A 17,969-nucleotide genomic window follows, 5' to 3' on the forward strand; every position below is an offset into this window, starting at 1 on the left:
CTTTTTTTTTTTTTTTTCCAGTAGATTTAATGTGTTAACATGGGCATTCTATTGTTCAAAGTGCTTCCAAAACGAGCACACACCTCTGGGGCTTTCCAAGCAGAAGTTTTAAGTCCCCTAATCTTTTTTGAAAAAAGAAAGAGGTAACGTTGGAAATGTGCCAGGAGTAAGCCTTGGTATTTCTCACAAAGTGCCACAGTGAAAGTACCTTCCCCCCAAGTCAGTTCCTTTTGGCAAAATCATAATCTCATCCAGCTTTCACAGCCCTTTTTCCAGAAACCCTGTCCCCACATTCAAGACAATAATAAGCCAGATAACTAAATCTGTACTTAACTTAATCTGTACTTGCAACCATTCCTGTACTTATTCAGAGTTTTAACATCTACTTACCAAGTTTCCATAACTGTCAGTTAAAATGCAAAAGTACTTTTCCTCAATAATTTAGAAACATCAAAAGTAAAATTAGTAGTTTCTCCTTTCCCTTCTGCAACTCACCTGATATTAAAAATTTGGTGCTTGATGAGGCAGGACTCACACTCCAGAGCCAGACAGCCAGGGTTTGAATCCCAGCTCTGCCTTTATTGGTAAGTGACCCTAGGCAAGTTATTAACCTCCCTGTGCCTTGCTTTCCTCATCTGTAAAAAGAGACTGATAATAGTAATCCTTACAAGGCTGTTGTGAAGATTACATGAATTTGTAAGTGTAAGTATGCTATTAGTGTTTGCTATTATTATTGTCTTGCCAGAAAATTCCTTTGCTTATATAAATAAAATCATGTTTATAATTGTTGTTTACAAACATGGGATGATATTACTCTCTAACTTGCTTCTTTTACTTAGTATATCATAGATATCTTTCCAAAACTACTTAATTTTCTTAAAAGCTGCATTATAGTCTATACTATGGTGGACCATAATTTTTTCTACCATTTCTCTATAAACAAACATTCACATTTGTCTCTCTTTGTAGTTTTACAAAAATGCTAAGGTAAATCATCCTTGTACCTCTCTCTTTACGTATTGATATGTTAGATTCCAAGATATGGAATTGCTTTGTCAAAGGATATTTGCACTTTTAATTTTTTTAATCAGCACTACAAGATTGCTTTCCAAAATGCACAAAAGCAACTGGGGAGTGTACCAATCAGGCTGCACAGTAGGGAGTTACAAAGCAACACACCTAGTATAGCTACAATAGCACAAGGGTGGAAGGGGGAAAAATACTCAAATCATCCAAAAGAAGATGGAAAAAAAGGAAAAAAGGAACAAAGATGGAACAAATAGAAAACAAATAGCAAAATGGTAGACAAACTTCACCATATCTATAATCACATTAAATGTGAATGGTCTAAACACTCCAGTCAAAAGATAGAGATTGTCAAACTGGATAAAATGAAAAAGCAACACTCAATTATATGCTGTCACTTTAGATAGACATAGATAAAATGATAGAATGAGATATACCATGTAAATGCTATTCATAAGAAAGGTGAAGTGGCTATATAACTAATATCAAAGACATCAGAACCCAAAATTTACTGCTGATCAAGGAGCACACGTAATAATGATAAAAGGGTCAATTCATCAGGACATAAACATCCTAAATGTTTGTGCCTCAAATCAGCACTGATTTGGCAGAAAAAACTGAGAACTGAAAGGAAAAAGAGATAAATCCAGTTATTGTTGGAAATTTCCAGTTTTCTCAGAACAAGCAGACAGAAAATCAACATGGGTATTTCAACCAATTTGACCTAATTGATATTTATAAACCACTTCACCCAACAGCAGTGGAATACATAGTTTTTTCCAGTGCACATGGAATATTCACTAAGATACACCATGTGCTGGGCCAAAAGTAAAGCAAGTAGATAATTCTGGCATTCAAAGAATTCAAAACAGTACATTCTATTGACATGGGACAAGTGTTTTCACTCAAAAAGTTATCTGTACAAAGGAGTGGGTATACATGTGCATCCAGCATCGACCTAGAATGTGGTGGAAGACATACTCCTAAGCAAGGAATAATAAGTGTCCAGAACAACAGGTGCTGTGCCCCAGCATCTGGCTAATTCTATATCAGAAGAGGGACGGGTCAAGGCAGGTGTCTTGATGGGGCGAGACATGGAGACAGGGTGGTGGCAGGCAGCCTGGAGGAGAGGCAAGAGGAAGTGGCTGCTGGCCGGAAAACTTTGAAAGAGGAGTTTATGAAGGGTCTGGATGGTATATTGTGGTGATCCTTTCACCGTAGTCCATGAGATTTCCAATGAAGGGCCTCTTGTTAATTCGCGGTGGTGGTGCATCCACCTTTGGGAGGCCCCGCCTGGAGGGGCTGAGTGCGCGGGCTCCAGGGGGGTGCGGGGCGTGGGCCCAGCCGCCAGGCTGCCTTCCTTCCCCGGGATGCGGCCCAGGAGTCCTGGGATGCAGGACTGCGAACGTGTCTGCGAACGTGCAAGACACCTTGGTCAGGTCGCAGGCAAACCTGTCTGCAGGGGAGGGGGGCGGGGGCGGTGGCGGTGGCGGTGTGCAACTTGAAGAGCCAAGGGTAGGAAGCCCCCGGGCTAACTCGCGCGCCCCCTGGGCAGAAGACGCGGACGCCCGGGGGGTGGACGCCGGGGTCGCTCTCGCTGCCCTCGCCCCCAGCGCTCCCGTCCCTGGCACGCCCTGGAGGCCGTCGCCGCGCCCCGCGCTCGGGCGGGCACCACCTGGCGGGCGTGGCCCGGCCCGGCCGGAGGAGGGCGCAGCGCTGGCGCCACGGGCGGGGACAGGTGCCCGGGCGGGGCGCGGCGGGGCGGGGCGCGGTGGCGGGGCGGGCCGACCCGAGGCCCCAAGCAGCGGCGCCGCCCGGGCCTCAGAGGCCGCAGAGCGCGGCGCCCCGCCCGGCCCACCGCGCCATGGCCTCGCGCGCCCGGCGGCGCCGCCCGCTGCCCGCGCTGCTCGCGCTCTGCGCCCTGCTCGGCCCGCTGCAGGTAAGGAGACCCCCGGCCGCCGCGCCCCTCGCCGCCCCGCCGCGCCTGCCCGGCCGTGGCCGCGCGTGGCCGGGGGCCGCTCCCGCTCCCCGAGCGCCCGCTCCCGCCCACCGTCTTCTCCGGAGCTCGGGCAGGCGGGTACGCGGGTTGGACGGTGGAAGGAGGCACAGGGCGAGCGGAGGGGTATTGGGGCGCAGAATGGGGAGTTGGGGACCCCAGCCTCCGGACACGGGCGCTTCTACAAGTCCCACTTAGTGGCAGGCTTTGATGATGCCACTTACTCTCCGAACTTTTCTGGAGCCTCTACGAAGTTCCCACGCAGAGTAGCTGCTGCGGAGACCGCGGCGCAGACCCAGCCGGTTCCCCTGCGAACAGCATAAGCGAGGGGGACAGTGCAGAGCCGCAGACAGCGCCCACAGTGGGGAACCACTCGCAGGTGCGATTTCTCCTTTCGGGCCGCTTTGAGGGCCCCGGGAGCTCTGGGTCATTCCCTCTCACTGCACTTCCTTTCCACCCTGTCCCCACCTCAGTTTCGTTGGTCATCTGAAGACTAGAGCAGTTCTCGCCCCACGGGGATGTCGAGAGCAGGCAGGGAAACCGAATTTGGCGGTTTCTTCCGAGAAGCTGACATCAGATTTCTTTTTTATGCTCCCTTCTTTTTATGTCTGCCTTCTCCCCTCCGACTACCCCCACAAACAGTTTAAGGTCCACCAGTTCAAGTTGCGGCCCTAAATAACTGTAGAATCACGTGTTCTCAGAAACTCTTTGATGATGTTAAGAGAAAACACTGCGGTTGGAGAAACCAAGGTACACGAGCGCTTCAAGTCAGCACGAGAGTCAGAAACAGCCGTGTTCTCCGTGAGCTCAGCCCGGGATGGGGTGGGACAGTGGTTAGTCTCACCAGTGCCAGGCCCTCCTGGGGCTCCCCAGCCCGGGATGCACCTGGGCTCCCCTCAGGGGCCATCCCCCCTGAGGAGCACCACAGGGCTGGTAAAGGGCTGCAGCATGAAGAGTGCTGAGGGTGCCAGAAAATGAGCGTTTTCCCAGATCCTCGTTGCCACCCAGTCCTCTCAGAAGTTTCTTTACCAGATCGCTCAGTACGGCTGCCAAGTAAATCAAACCAGTCACTGGTTTTCTGTCCTCCTAGAGGAGAGCTATAGTGTGGCAAACCCAGCACCACAAATACTATAAAAATCTTGTGTACTTGGAACTTCCTCAGAAGGCAGTGGTTTTCTTGGTTTCAGCAGTTTCAGATTCCCCTTCTCTGTTAAAATTGGCTTAAGCTCTTGTTAACGTGGTTCCACAGAATGGCACAGAACGGCGAGGAGACACGGGAGAGGCACTTGTAGGACTGTGTTTGGGGTGAGAAGAGGGAGGGAAGCCAGCCTGGGATTAAAGCCTGGACGGAAATAACAGGAAGATGCTGTAGGCTGGAGCAGAACATTCTCATGAAGATTCATCCTATTTCATTCCAACTTGTCTGGGTCTCTTAGAACGGTTGAGGGAAAAGAAGGCAGAAAAACCTCGTGGAATTTTTTATTGTAAGCACTTCAGGTGTAGCTTAATTGAGTGTCCAACAGTTTGGACACGGTGCTACCTTATTTGAACTAAAGGACCAGACTCCAGTGAATGGCTAGCCACCTGAGAAAAACCTGCCAACTACGTAGTTTAAAAAAACATCTCACGTTGCTATTGCAGAAACTGCCCACATACATCTATGCAGAACATGCAGTAGGTTCTAATAATAACAGCAAATGCTATCAAAACAAATTTATTTTTCAGAGAGACCTTTCAGCAAGTGCTGTTTCCCCTCCGTTTCCCTTTACGCCACTTGAATTATGTGCATTTTTTAATCATAGCTAAACGGGAAACAATCAAATGATATTGGAACAGTTGTAATCAAATTATATGGTTTGTGCCATCTCCCCAGTGGAAATCCATTAACTCTGAAAGGCAAAGCCAGATGTAATATTGCGTTATTATCTCCAAAAGGTATAGTGTGGTGACAAGCGCTGTGTATGTTCAATTACTGGTTTTTTGGCCAACCTATTCTGTTAGTTCGAAAAAAGGAATTGCATTGACAATCCTTTTATGTTAGTTATCACACACTAGAGCAAGGCTTGAAGAACTGCTTAGCTTGGAGGGGTACTGGTTTTGTAAAAGAGTTGGCAAAAACAGCTTCTAGAAGGTGCTTTATCTGCAAGTATTGTATTTAGTTTCATTTACATTATATTAAATAGATTTAAACTTACCTGGAAAGCTAGAAGTTTTGCCTTCTCAAACATTTCTGTGATTATATCTCTGTCTGCCTGTATTTGTTTTCTTTCCTTTTTTCTTTTTTTGGGGAGGGGCAGATTAGCCCTGAGCTAACATCTGTTGCCAATTCTCCTCTTTTTGCTGAGGAAGGTTGGCCCTGGGCTAACATCCATGCCCATCTTCCGCTACTTTATATGGGATGCCGCCACAGCATGGTTTGACAAGCAATGTGTCGGTCTGCGCCTGGGATCTGAACCTGCGATCCCCGCGCCGCCTCAGCCGAGCGCGTGCACTTAACTGCTGCACCACCGCTGGCCCCAGGGAATTTGTTTTCGTACATAAGAAGAGTATTTGCCTACAGAGAAAAACATTTTAAGTTTGTATGTTTGTAGTTCTGTTTATTCCAAGTAAGAAAGTAATAGAAGCACGCTGTTTTCATTAAGTAACTGATTATACACAGCCATGTTTATTCTCAGTTATCCAAGACCTAAGGGCAGATTCATTCATACCCAGGCCAACAGACATTTATAGGATGTAAAACATTGTCTAGTGAGAAAGAAGATGAAGACATAGCTCTGTCTTCACAGATCACAGTCCTGTGAAGAGAACCAGACAGGTGAAGCTGTAATAATAATAAAGCAGCCAGTGATAAGAGAGGTGCAGAGGGTGTGCGAGCAGGAGAGAGTGAATATGGCTGGAGGAATCCGGGAGGACTTCTGGAGGATGGGGTTTCTACAGTGGTCTTTGGAGGATGTGTAGGAAAATCAAGGGTCAGAGAAGGAATGATTCTAAGAGGTAGTTGGGGAAGTAAGCTTTCTAGTCGAGAGGGTCGTGTGAGTGATTTAGGCTTAAAGGAGTCTTGCCAAAAAAAGCCACATATTTTTATGACTTTACAGATAGCACAAAGCACTTAACTCAGGAAACCCTACCAAACAGACGGGGCATTAAACATTTATTGTTTTATAACTCTTGTTATATAAGATAACTCTTGTATGGCCCTTATTGAGTTGGTAAGGTAGACTCAGAAATAGATAGGCCACGGGGCCCTGGAACGGCCTGTGGGGAGACCCCACAGAGGAAATCCCCTAAGGTGGGGCTCAGGCTGGAGGATAGGTGGGTGCTGGGCACCTGCAAGGGCTGTCTCCCTGCCCCGCATCCCTTCCCAGAGGGAAGACTTGGCTATAAGTGAATACTTTGTTTGGAGAAACACTGACATGTAGATCAGTGGCCTTTTAGTTCATTTTGTTGATAACACATATTTCAAATGCCTCCCCCCATCGTTATTTCCTTCCTACCACTTCCCCAGAAAATGGCAAATCTGTAATATGAACACATTCTCTGCGTTGATAAGGAAATGTGAGCTTGCTTTTTCAGTTATCTACCAGCAATTCTTACACCAGGAAAACTGAAACAATAAAGGTGTATCTTTGAAAGTCAATAAATCAGAGTTTTATGAGGCCATGAAAAGGGGAGTTCCAAACCAGGGCCTCCTTTGCAGAGAGTGTTGTTTTAAGGAGGCACTGCATGAACTTTATCTGCCATGTCAGTATTAAAATTTCCCCCATTGTATTTTTCTATTTTTGAAGTGCACAGAAAAAATATTAGTGTTTTTCCCACATAGTGTGTCCAGTGGACTAGGAATGCTGTCTAGGCTGTTCTTATTGCCAGCGTGGGTGTGCATCCCCCTTCCCCCCATGGTCACCAGCTCTACAGGTGTTTCATTCCCTAGAGCATCTACCCTCTGGCCAGGTGGCCACCCAGGACCCGTCTGCTGTCTCTCTGCAGCGTTCTGACCCCAGCCCACAAGGGAAGCACACCAGACAGAGCGCACAGCTCCTTAACGGCTCCCCCCCCATACATCCAGAGCTGGCATGCTACTGGCGGGCGATTTTCCCTCCAGGCACCTTTACATTCTCCACCTGCTTTGTAGGAAGTGTTCGCCTTCTCTGTGTTTCCCTCTGGTTGCAAAGTGTGGGCTTCCTATAGGATCCACTGCTAGAAAAAGTTTAAGCTCAACTCATCCTTTCTGCCCCAAAGCACTGAGCCTGAGAAACCACGAGTGGGACAGTGGGCTTCAGCAAAACGGAAGACCTGGTCCATCTGAAGTTCTTAGTGAGCCTATGAGGCTTAACGCTGAGTAGGCGGCGAGCGAGATTCCGAGCCGCCCCGTATCTTCTGTCCTCATTTTGAGAGGCGCTCTGTCTGTTTCCTGCTGGGGACGCAGCCTGCCAGCGCTCCCCGGGCCGGCTTCCCCTCCGTCTCTGTCGTCAGGGGCTGGCCGGCGCTGCTGTTCTCACGGCAGAGCCCCAGTCAGCAGTTTCAAGCCCATTCTTTATGGGTGTGTGATGATAACTTTATATCTGTATTTGTTTTGTGGGCCACCGTCGACTTTCAGCCTTTATTTCTGTGGGCTGCCCTATTCAGGGCAGGGCACTCCATAGTGAGAAATAAAACTAAGAATTTGTGTTCATTGTATGTAGTCTTTGATTTCAATAAAGTGAGCACCTACTACAGGTGGCACACTCTGCAACAGGCCAGGGAGGCAGAGCCCAGGGGCACAGCAGTCCAGACATGTGCAGTAGGACACGTGTGTTCCTGGAAGCATTATTCATAGTGTGGGCACCCATGACAAGGAGTGCTTTAACCTGCCTGAGAGTGTCAGGGAAAATACCCCACTCTTCCCTTGTGCAGTCGTGTGTGTATAACGTGCATGAAGAGGGGCAAGAGAGCAGCATCTGGGCCGGGGGGGTCAAGCGTGGCTAGTGCTCCGGTGGTGGGAACAGCAGGGAGGCGTGACAGAGTCAAGTGTTTTCAGGCAGCTCTAAGAAGGACAGTGTTCCTGACTCCAAGGGCATGCGGGGAAAGGGAGGCAGAGCCAGCACTCAAGGGCCTTACGTGCAAGCAAAATAGTATCTCCAAGAATTGTGGGCTAGGGAGGAACGTGATCAGATTTGTGTGTCATGGAGAAGAGTGTCTGGGGTGGGTTGAGGGGACAGTAAGGAGGCCACTGCCCTGGTTCGGGGAGGAGCTAGTGAAGGCTTGAATCAGGTCGGAGTAGTGGTGAGAGAAAGGAGAAGCCAAGTGCGGGAGCGATTTCAGAGCCAGCAGGGCTGTGCGAGGTGCCCACAATACAGGAGCAAAGGATGTGGTTGGCCCTATTATTAAAAAAAAAAAAAAACATGTGGTAGATGTCAGAACACATAGCTGACCCTGGGATTATATTTTTCACAGTTTACTAAGGAAATTTCTGTCTTGGCCCAAATCAAAATATTTTTCAGTTTGAAGTGAAAAAGGATTTTTCTCCCCAACAAACAATGAAGAAGGATGAAGTTTAGGCTATTGAATCTCAGCTGTTGTATCTGATTTTATTGGGAGGCAGAGACAAAGTTCCTTAGACCCTATAGAGGTAAACAAGCCAAAAGCCCCAAGGTGTTGGGATCCGTGGGAAATTTGTGTGCTCTGGAATTTAGAGCCATTTGTCTTTGAATCAGAAGTTCAGGATGTAGGCAGAGCTCTGACACTCAGGACTCAAGAGAGATAAGCAGCCAGTGATCCCCAGAGGATCCAACGTCAGAGCAGGTGTGACCTGACCCGCGGTCTTCCCACTCTGGCCTTGAATATGTCACCTGCCCCCAGCAAAGCAGTGTTTACCTTGGACCCACAGCTCGGCAAAAACTATTCGCTTGCACAAAATGCGTTTTCCTGGTGGATTGCTAGTGCCTCCGATGAGTGTTTCCCTCCCTCTCTGCCCAGCCACCACCCAGAAAAGTCCCAGCCTGGCAGGTGACAGAGGAGCCCGTGAGGCACAGGCGAAGTCAGAAAGCTGCCAGGTTTTCAAGCGGCAAGAAAAACTGACTGCAAAAACTACCCTTTCAGTTCATCAGAGTAATAATAACTTATTACATTTCCTGTTCAGTGCTAAGGCTACAAGAGCCACTTCCTCCGGCTACCAGAAATTTGAAGACTTTCCATTAAAAATGAGGAAGAAAAACTCTCAACTTTTTGTGAATGTGATGGTTAAACCTGGCAAGTGGGAAGAGAGGACGTGTGGTGGTGCATGGATCCTATTAGCACCACGAGTTTGCTGGTCTGGGTTCTCCTTACACCCCCCAAATGGGAAGTGAATCACTTCCCTAAGGTATTGATTTTTTTTTAAAATACTTGTTACTTTTTCTGTTGTAGTTAGCGACTAACTGAAGAGTGTATCGTTAAGTAGTACAAATAGCTGCTGGTTAAAAGTAACCTGGAAAGGGTCCTTCCCATCGCTCAACTCTGTACCCAAGGTGTAGAAGCAAGATTGCATCTAGAATTTGCATGGTAATTGAGAATCTGTTCCATTTTTAAAGCTTAGTCGAGATTATTCACATCCGCTAACCCGGTTCATCATTTAATGATTCCCAATGTCAGGAACTTCCCTATAGCAGACCTAAATCTAATATGTCACAATTTGACCCCATTTCCTCAAATTTGTTCTTTCGTAGGGGTAAAGATCAGTTGGTCAATGTCTTCTTTATTTTAATGTTTCTATTGTTGAAGATTGTTCGCCCACAACTTCCCCTTGCCCAGGGTTATTCATTCTAGTTCCTTTAACCTCTCTGTCAGCTTTTTTTCCTTTCAATTCAGTGGATACTGATTTTGCACTTACTAGCAAAATCCACAAACAAACAAACAAACAAAAGCCCCTAAGAGGCTGTGGAAAACATCTGACTTAGACCACACAGCCTCTGACCCGGAAAGCTCCCCATTTAGCAGGGAAGACAAGACCTCAGTCTTCATTCCTTGCAGTTACGTGGGTCTGCAGCCCTACAGAAGGGAAAGAAGTGAGAAGCTGTGGGAGCACAGAGGGGCAGAGGATTGGAGTGGAAACTGGGCAGGTAGTGCTTGATCTGGTACTGGAAGGATGGGTATGATTCTGGGGGCAGAGAGAGCAGGGGAAGGGGCAGAGGTGGGGACAAACAGAGCATGCAGGAGAAAATCGAGTCCCGTCCAAGGTCTGGCGCCCTGGGCTGGCCAGAGAGACCAGGAAAGGACAGGGCCATCTGAGGGGGCGCTGGTTGGTCGTGAAGGGCTGTGTGAACAAACCTAGGAGTTGGGACTCTGCCCCGTGGAGAGTGTGGTCACTGGACCCAACTTCCGCAGCACCTAGGAACTTGTAAGAAATGCACATTCTCAGGCCACACCTTATGCCCGATGAATCAGAAACTCTGGGTGTGGGACCCAGCAATCTGATCTAGCAACCTTTCCAGGGGATGCTGATGCACACTCAAGTTTAAGAACCGCTGCTATAGACCGTGGGATTCCATCAAAAGGTTTTGAGCTCAGCTCTAAGATCATATGATGACTATTGCTGAATTTCTGTTGTGTGCCAGGCATGTGCTGGATGCTTTACATAGATTGGCTCTAATCCTCACTCCACATTGCCAGGAAGATGAGAAAACTGAGGCACAGAGAGGCTGAGTAACTTGCCCAAGTTGGCTCAGCTCATAGTGGCAGAGCTGGCACTCCACCCAGGCATCTGCTCTAGTGGCTTACCTCGTCCAGTGAACTGCTTATACAGTCGACTGTGTGATGGGGTGGGGAGCAGAGAAAGACATTCCAGGCATGGTGGGACAGAAGCACGCTTTTCAGTGTTTGGGGAAATATCATAACCAGTCTGTGTTTGTGGGGGTCTGCTCGAGGATGTATACTCATTGAGGACCTTCTGTTACTAATTGTTATTAAGCAGAAAGAAAAATGCTGTGACTTGAAGGCTAATTGAGTTTAAACAGGCACCCTGAGCGCTCTCAGTGTCCCTTTACCAGTTGATCCCTGACTCAGGAGGAAAAGAAACGTGACCTATTGAATCATCTCTGCCACTTCCTGAAGCAAAGACATCTCCGACTCCTCTGAGCCCCCCACCCTCAGAAATAAACTGTACTCTGCCACTGCAGTGAGCCCAGCTCCTGCGCCTGTCACGACAGTTCACGGCTGTGTTCATCCCACTCCCGCCACCTGCCAGGCTCTGTGCTGGATAGGGTGGGGTGGGTGGGGGTGGAGACAAGGCCTCCGAGCCCCAGGGCAGCGTACAGTGAGAGGTTAAATGTAGTTCTATCATATATGTAAAGGTGCAATATGTCTTAGTATTACTATATTTACAGTGAATTTGGGAACTCCTCTCTTGGCCCAAATGACCTAGGCTCCTATTTTGATGTCTCTACCCATGGCACAAATCTAAATCATTTCTATAACTGACTTTTTTTTCAATACCTTAAAAGACTCTCTCCTAAGTAGTAGGAGAAAAATTGGAATAAGAAAGAGGGTCAGAACATATATAGCTTCTGGGTCACTGTCAGGTCTCAAGCTTTTACTGGGAGGGAGATAGGGAGCCCCCAGTGGAGTTTGGGTGGGGAATAATAACATGTGTTACTAATGCTCAATAGCAAGAAATCTAGAAACAGACCCCAAACCTATGACACTGGAGTATAAGATATGGGGGCAATTAAATTCAGTGGGAACACAATTGGAATCTCTGTCTTAAACTTTAACCCATTAGTTTCTAATGGTCACAGGGTTTAAAAGGGTTTAAATGAAACCAAAAAATTGCCCCCTTCTGATGGACTCAGGTTTTCCATTCCCCAGTTGGGATCCCTGTGACCAGGTATTTGAGGTCCTATTTATGTGTAAATTGACAAACAACCAAAGCACCGGAACGCACAACCAACTGGTTGTCGTCTTAACTGTGCAGAGTAGTCCTCACAGATGAGGGAATGCAGAAGTGATGGGTGCCCCACTCCTCTGTGCCTGGAGACCAAGTACAGAGTGGCCTCGTGAAAGGCTCATCCAGGTGAGAGTCCCTCCCTTCCCGGCTGTGAGTGACAGGCGTAAAAGGCCAGAGCAGCTGTGTTGTGTGTTACTTGGGCAAACCTATGTTGAAAAAAGAATTTGAGCCCAGGAAGAGATTTCTAATCTTGATTTTGCAACTCCCTTCCCCCAAGGAATCTCTAATTCTGCCCAAAATTGCTGGAGCATTTCCAAGTCTATGATTGGGAGTGTGAATTTGATTCAGGACTAGTAGGAAACTATTATAGTCTTCTGTAAAGGGAAGTTCTGAGATCACAATGGTCCTTCACAAAAAATTATTCATTAATTTAATAAGAATTTGAAATTTGCTACATTGCATTGTTCCAGTCTACTTATCACTAACCTTTGGAGCAAGTTGCTCCGTCTCTTTGTGAGGATGCAGAAAGATGAGAGAAGTGAAGTCTCTGGCATAGTGCCTGCATGCAATAGGTGTTTCATAAGGGCCAGGTCTTCCCTCACTCCCACTCAAGATAAATGGCATCTGTATCCAGCAATGGGAGAGGTGGTTCTCAATGTCCATTATATAGATGGAGATGACTGTGCAGTGTTTGGGAATATGAGAAAGTTCTGACTCTTAGTCTTTAACATAATCTCTGACTTTGCTACTCAAAGACTAGCAACATCAGCACCACCCAGGAGCTCGTTAGAAGTGCAGAATCTCGGGCCCCACCCTAGACCTACTGAATCAGAATCTGCATTTTAATAAGATTTCTAGGTGATTCTTATGTACATTATTGATTGAGAATCGTTGGTCTGTGAACGTGGGAGTAGAGAAGAAGACATGGTACAGTGTATTGCTCACAGGTACTGAATAGTATTAGTTGATTGAGTTTATTAAAAAAAAAAAAGTTTAGGTCAGTTGTGGCTGAAACAAGAGAAGGTGAAGATCAACTGTGTTAAAGAAAAAAAGGAAGAGGGACAAGTTCAAGAGGCCAGTGATAGTGCTGGATGTGGGGTTTAACGTCTTGAAAAGCAGTGATAGATAGATGGAGAGTGCCTAGCATGATAATGCTTACTCCAGAGGCTGGGTAGGGCAGTGGCATCTTGTGTCCCCACCCCAGCCACTGTGAGGAGCTGCACTGCATTCTCCACCCAGGTCTAGTGTCTTGTGGCCTCCTGTTCAGTAGCCGGCGCTGCTTAGTTCTTCAGGAAACACGGATGCGGACGTTGTTCTCCTCAGGGAGCTTCCAATCTAGTCGACGTTCCTAGATGTGGCCACATGAGGACACTGGAGGATATTAAGATGTGGAATACACGTGATATGCATGGTAGGATGTGAGGAAGGGTAGAAGGTTTCGTGGGCCAGAGTCCCCAGGCTGCTCAGGAGAGGCTGGACGTGTGCCAAGCTGGGAGGGAGGGCTGGCGTTTGGATTGACAATGAAGACGAGGAGGGCAAGAGCAAAGCTCAGGGGCGGGTGACCTGTGAGTGGGCGTGGTCAGTAGACTGGTGTGTGGGTGAGCAGTGAGTGATCAGCAGGCACGGGTGACGCGAAACCAGGTTAGGGGGCTTGGAATGCCGGTGACCGTAGAGTTAACTGAAGATACTGAGCAGGGGTGACCCTGAAAGCACTGTAGGGACATCTAATGACAAACGTTGGGCACAGGTGTGTTGGGGAAGATGGGTGGTGTGCTGAGGGCCTAGTCGCAAGCTTACAGTCTACCAGGAAGGGCAAGCACACCAGAAGCAACTGCAGAGCATGGGCGGGACTGGGACAGGAGAAAGTCCAGGTGGGCGTGGGACCGTCTAGCATGAGGGTCGACCCTGTCTAGGAGTGAGAGATATCTTAGGTTAAACCAAAATGGTCAAGGCCAGCAATTTCACATTTCAGCCTAATGGCTGACAGGGGCTTGAAAGTTGAGCAGGACCACAAGAGTTGGCTGGAACAAATGGGGGGCCGAGGGCTGCAGTGTGTTCTAGGCCAAGGATCCTGGGCAGGGCTGCTGAGGGGAGGACAAGAGAAGTGGGCGGAGGCCTGGGAAGCCTTGGTGAGGAGCCGGACCTCATCTTGGTCTTTAATGTACTCGCTGACCTTGCCACTCAAAGATCAGCAACGTCAGGGTCACCTGGGAGCTTGTTAGAAGTGCGGAATCTCGGGCCCCGCCCCAGACCTACTGGATCTGAGTCTGCATTTTAATAAGATTTCCAGGTGATTCTGTGCACATTTGAAGCACTGGCCTTGACTGAGGGCCAGGGGCAGTCTAGGCCCTTCTCTGGCCACTTTGGGGGCGCATAGCCTTATTAGCTTGGTACAACCCCAGAATGGAGGCAGCGCCTGGGAGGATCCTTGGCCTCTAGCAGACCAGTGCACTCTTGGAAGCATAGGGGTCATTGACATTTGCTACAGGAAAGAAGAGAAAGCAGCTCTCATCTCAAATGAATAAAAGTTTAAAAAAAAAAAAATCCAAGAATGGTTTAAAAAAAAAAAGCCTTTCGCAGTGGGAAAATAAAGGGCTATTCACTGGAGCCTGTCAAATGATAAGGTAAGGACAAAGCCATCCTAATGACTGTGTTTAGGAAACAAACCTTCCTTGCACTTTCCTTTCAAGTAGCCTACAGCTGCAAACTTTTTTCATTTTTTCACTCTTTATCTCCCTGGAAGACAAAGAAACTTGCAATTAAAGTTTTGAAATGCAAAGTTATTTCTTCATTTTCCTTTGGGCCATACATTTTCTTTTCTAGGAGCAGCGATAATAAATGCATTGTGAGGAAAGTAAGAAAGAAAGTTGGGCAAAAATCAACAGACCTTTGATATGTTCTTGCCTGAATATGTACAGCAGTCTTTTATTTCTTGGTTTTTTCTGGAAGATCAGCGCTGAGCTAACATCCATGCCAATCCTCCTCTTTTTGCTGAGGAAGACTGGCCCTGGGCTAACATCCATGCCCATCTTCCTCTACTGTGCGACGCCACCACAGCATAGCCTGACAAGTGGTGCACCAGTGCGCACCCGGGATCTGAACCCGGGCTGCCAGAGCGGAGCGCGCACACTTAACTGCTACGCCACAGGGCCGGCCCAGCACTCTTTTATTTCTTTAAGGAGCATATCTAAAATCAAGGTGGTCATGGAACAATTGCTGAGGGGTCCATAAGAAGCAACTTCGAGATTCCTTATAAAGTCAGTTGTTTAACGTTTGCTAAATTAAAGTGGTGAATATGTCAAGACTTCTAATAGGCTGCAGTTACTCTACATTTTTAAGGTTTTTTTAATCAAACCTGACCCAAGTCAGGTTTTTTTCTGTGCATAATATCTATTCCAAAAATTTATTGTGGCAAAATGATTAAGATAGTAAATTTTGTTATGCGTATTTTATCACAGTTAAAAATAAAAATTAAAAAACCTTATGGCAGATGTTGTAATTCCTCCCTGGTAAAGAAAATAGCATGAACTGCTTATTATTTAAAGCTGTGTGGGGTATCGGCAACGTCCAATGTGAACCTAAAGTCAATACCACACAATCCTGGTGCTGTGGGTGTGTATTAACTCACAAGCTGGATAAATTCTGTAGTCAGTTGTGTGACTTCATCTGCCACCCTCTCTCACTGCACTGGTCACACAGGCCTTCTTGCTGTTCCTGATCAAGGAACATGCATGCTTCCTCCCAGGGCCTTGGCACAAGCTTTTTATGCCCACCTGGGGTACTCCTCCTCCTGACACTTGCTGTTAATTTGGCTGTTCCCTCACTCTATGCAGGTCTCCACTCGAAGGTCATCTTATCAAAGAGGCTCCCCATCAGAATCCCATCACCTTGTTTATCCTGTTTTGTTTTTTTCATCAGTCATGACAACCAGATTTCATTGTGTGTTTGTTTTTTGTCACTCTTCTCCCGTGGACTATAAGCAAGGACTGTGTCTAGTATCCATTTACTGTATCCACAGAACATGAAATTGTCTCTGGCACATAGTATGTGTTCAGTTAATATGCGAGGAATAAATGGATGTAGGTTTATTTTGTCTCACTGTTAGGTTGTACACTCACTGAGCATGTATTACTTAAATGCTAAATCTCCTAGATTATTTTCTAGAGAACTGTGCAGTGATGCTGTTTAGAGGGGAAGCATTTTTCTTAAATAGGAAAATCAAGGATTTCTTTCAAAATGGTGAAAATGAACCCAAGGGTCATTTTCTGATACCTCTGATACCACACATATCCTATATATGGATATGTGTCAGTGCTGTTAACTGCTAAATTGAGTCCCGTGAACAGGACCAGGCAAAATTAAATTATCCCATAAAAAATGGGCAAAGGACTTGAATAGACATTTCTTCAAAGAAGATATACAAATGGCCAATAGGAACATGAAAAGATGTTCAGCATCATTCATCATTAGGGAAATGAGGATCAAAACCACAACGAGAGACCACTTCATACCCATTAGGATAGCTATTACCCAGAAACGGAAAATAGCAAGTGTTGGCAAGGACATGCAGAAATTGGAACTCTCGTGCATTGCTAGTGGGAATGTATTAAAATGGTGTAGACACTATGGAAAACAGTTTGATGGTTCCTCTAAAAGCTAAACATAGAATTACCATATGACTCAGGTATAGACTCCAAAGAATTTAAAACAGGGACTCAAGTAGATGCCTGTGTGCCAACATTCATTGCAGCATTATCACAATAGCCAAAGGTGGAACAACCCAGTATCCGTCAATAGATGAATAGATAAACAAAATGTGGTATATACATACAGTGGAATATTATTCCACCATATAAAGGAATGAAGTTCTGATACATGGTACAACATGGATGAACCTTGAAGACATTATGCTAAGTGAAATAAGACATAGAAGGATAAATATGTAATTCCACTTATATGGGGTACCTAGTCAAGTTCATAGAGACAGAAAGTAAAATAGAGGTTACAAGGGGCTACATGGAGTGGGGAATGGGGAGTTATTGTTTAATGGTTAAAAGAGTTTCTGTTTGGAATGATGAAAATGTTCTGGCAATAGATAGTGATGATGGTTACACTGTGTGTAATTAATGCCACTGAAAAGTACACTTATAAATGGTTAAAATGGTAAATTTTGTTATATATGTATTTACCGCAATAAAAAGAAGTTTTTAATTAAAGTATCCCGAAGTTAACAAAAAAAAAGAAAAGCATTCAAAGGACAGGCATAAAAACAGCCAAATTCGATCTCTCACGGTGGGAGACGGCTCCTTCTCACCTCCCTGAAAAGAGCCACTTTCTTTACCTACTGCAAGATCCAGACTGGCTACTTCGTTGTTTTCTCACGCAGCCCTTCCTGTCGTTATTCCCTCCATAAGGTCCTGTGCATTGTCTAAAAGGAGTTGGCACCTTCTTACTGGCCCTTCCCATTCCACCATTCTTTGCAATATGTTTCCTGGTGCTGCTAACAAAAGACCCTCCCTTTCTTCTACGACCACCTACCTGGCCTGTCCTCAGGGCCCTGAAGCAGCACCCTCCCCTTCCCAGTGTCAGAGCACCCCTGGGCCTCCCCACCAGCCTCTGAGCCCGCACCTCCCCAGGTCTCCCTCTGCTCCCTCCACTTCTCCCACCTCTGCCTCTGTCCCTCACCCCTGCCCTCCCGGCTTTGTGCACCTCCTTCTGATTCCTTCCCAATCCCAGAGGCAGAAGAGGCAGATACCAGTCAGTGTGTCCCGGGCTGGTTCTCTCTCTTTCCCTGTACAGGACCAGGGAGGGTGAAGCCAGGGGCTCAGTGGAACTCGGAGCTTTCCAGTGCACCAGTTCCTGCACTGTCGGGTGGGTCTCTGTTACAGTTGTCTTTCCTCTCTATCTGTGCCTTGTCGTCTGGTGCTAAATGCTTTGAGAGGACAGGGTCAGGCTAATTTCTTTAGTCCTGCGCCAAACCAGTCCCTTTCACAAGTACGTGAGAGTTCAGTAAAGACGGTTTTGAAGATGTGATGATGGCAGAGCCTTTTA

At 46.8% G+C, this 17,969-nt stretch overlaps 1 protein-coding gene across 3 annotated transcripts in view; it reads left to right on the forward strand.

Moving 5' to 3' along the window:
• The first annotated feature begins 2,890 nt into the window (after positions 1-2,890).
• TNFRSF11A (TNF receptor superfamily member 11a) overlaps positions 2,891-17,969 on the forward strand; it is a 52,622-nt gene continuing 37,543 nt past the window's right edge. For 2 of the 3 annotated variants that reach the window (XM_087439318.1, XM_087439319.1), the window contains exon 1: positions 2,912-2,965. Coding sequence is in view for 1 of the 3 variants with exons in the window: in XM_087439317.1 (XP_087295443.1) it covers positions 2,891-2,965 (75 nt within the window). In the remaining 2 variants the exon portion in view is untranslated. Of the gene's footprint in view, positions 2,966-17,969 lie in introns of all 3 variants that reach the window. The other variant, XM_087439317.1, reaches the window with a different exon arrangement.

This window comes from Ceratotherium simum, chromosome 14 (assembly GCF_057802395.1).
Source record: "Ceratotherium simum simum isolate JZ-2026a chromosome 14, ASM5780239v1, whole genome shotgun sequence".
Lineage (NCBI taxonomy): Eukaryota > Metazoa > Chordata > Mammalia > Perissodactyla > Rhinocerotidae > Ceratotherium > Ceratotherium simum.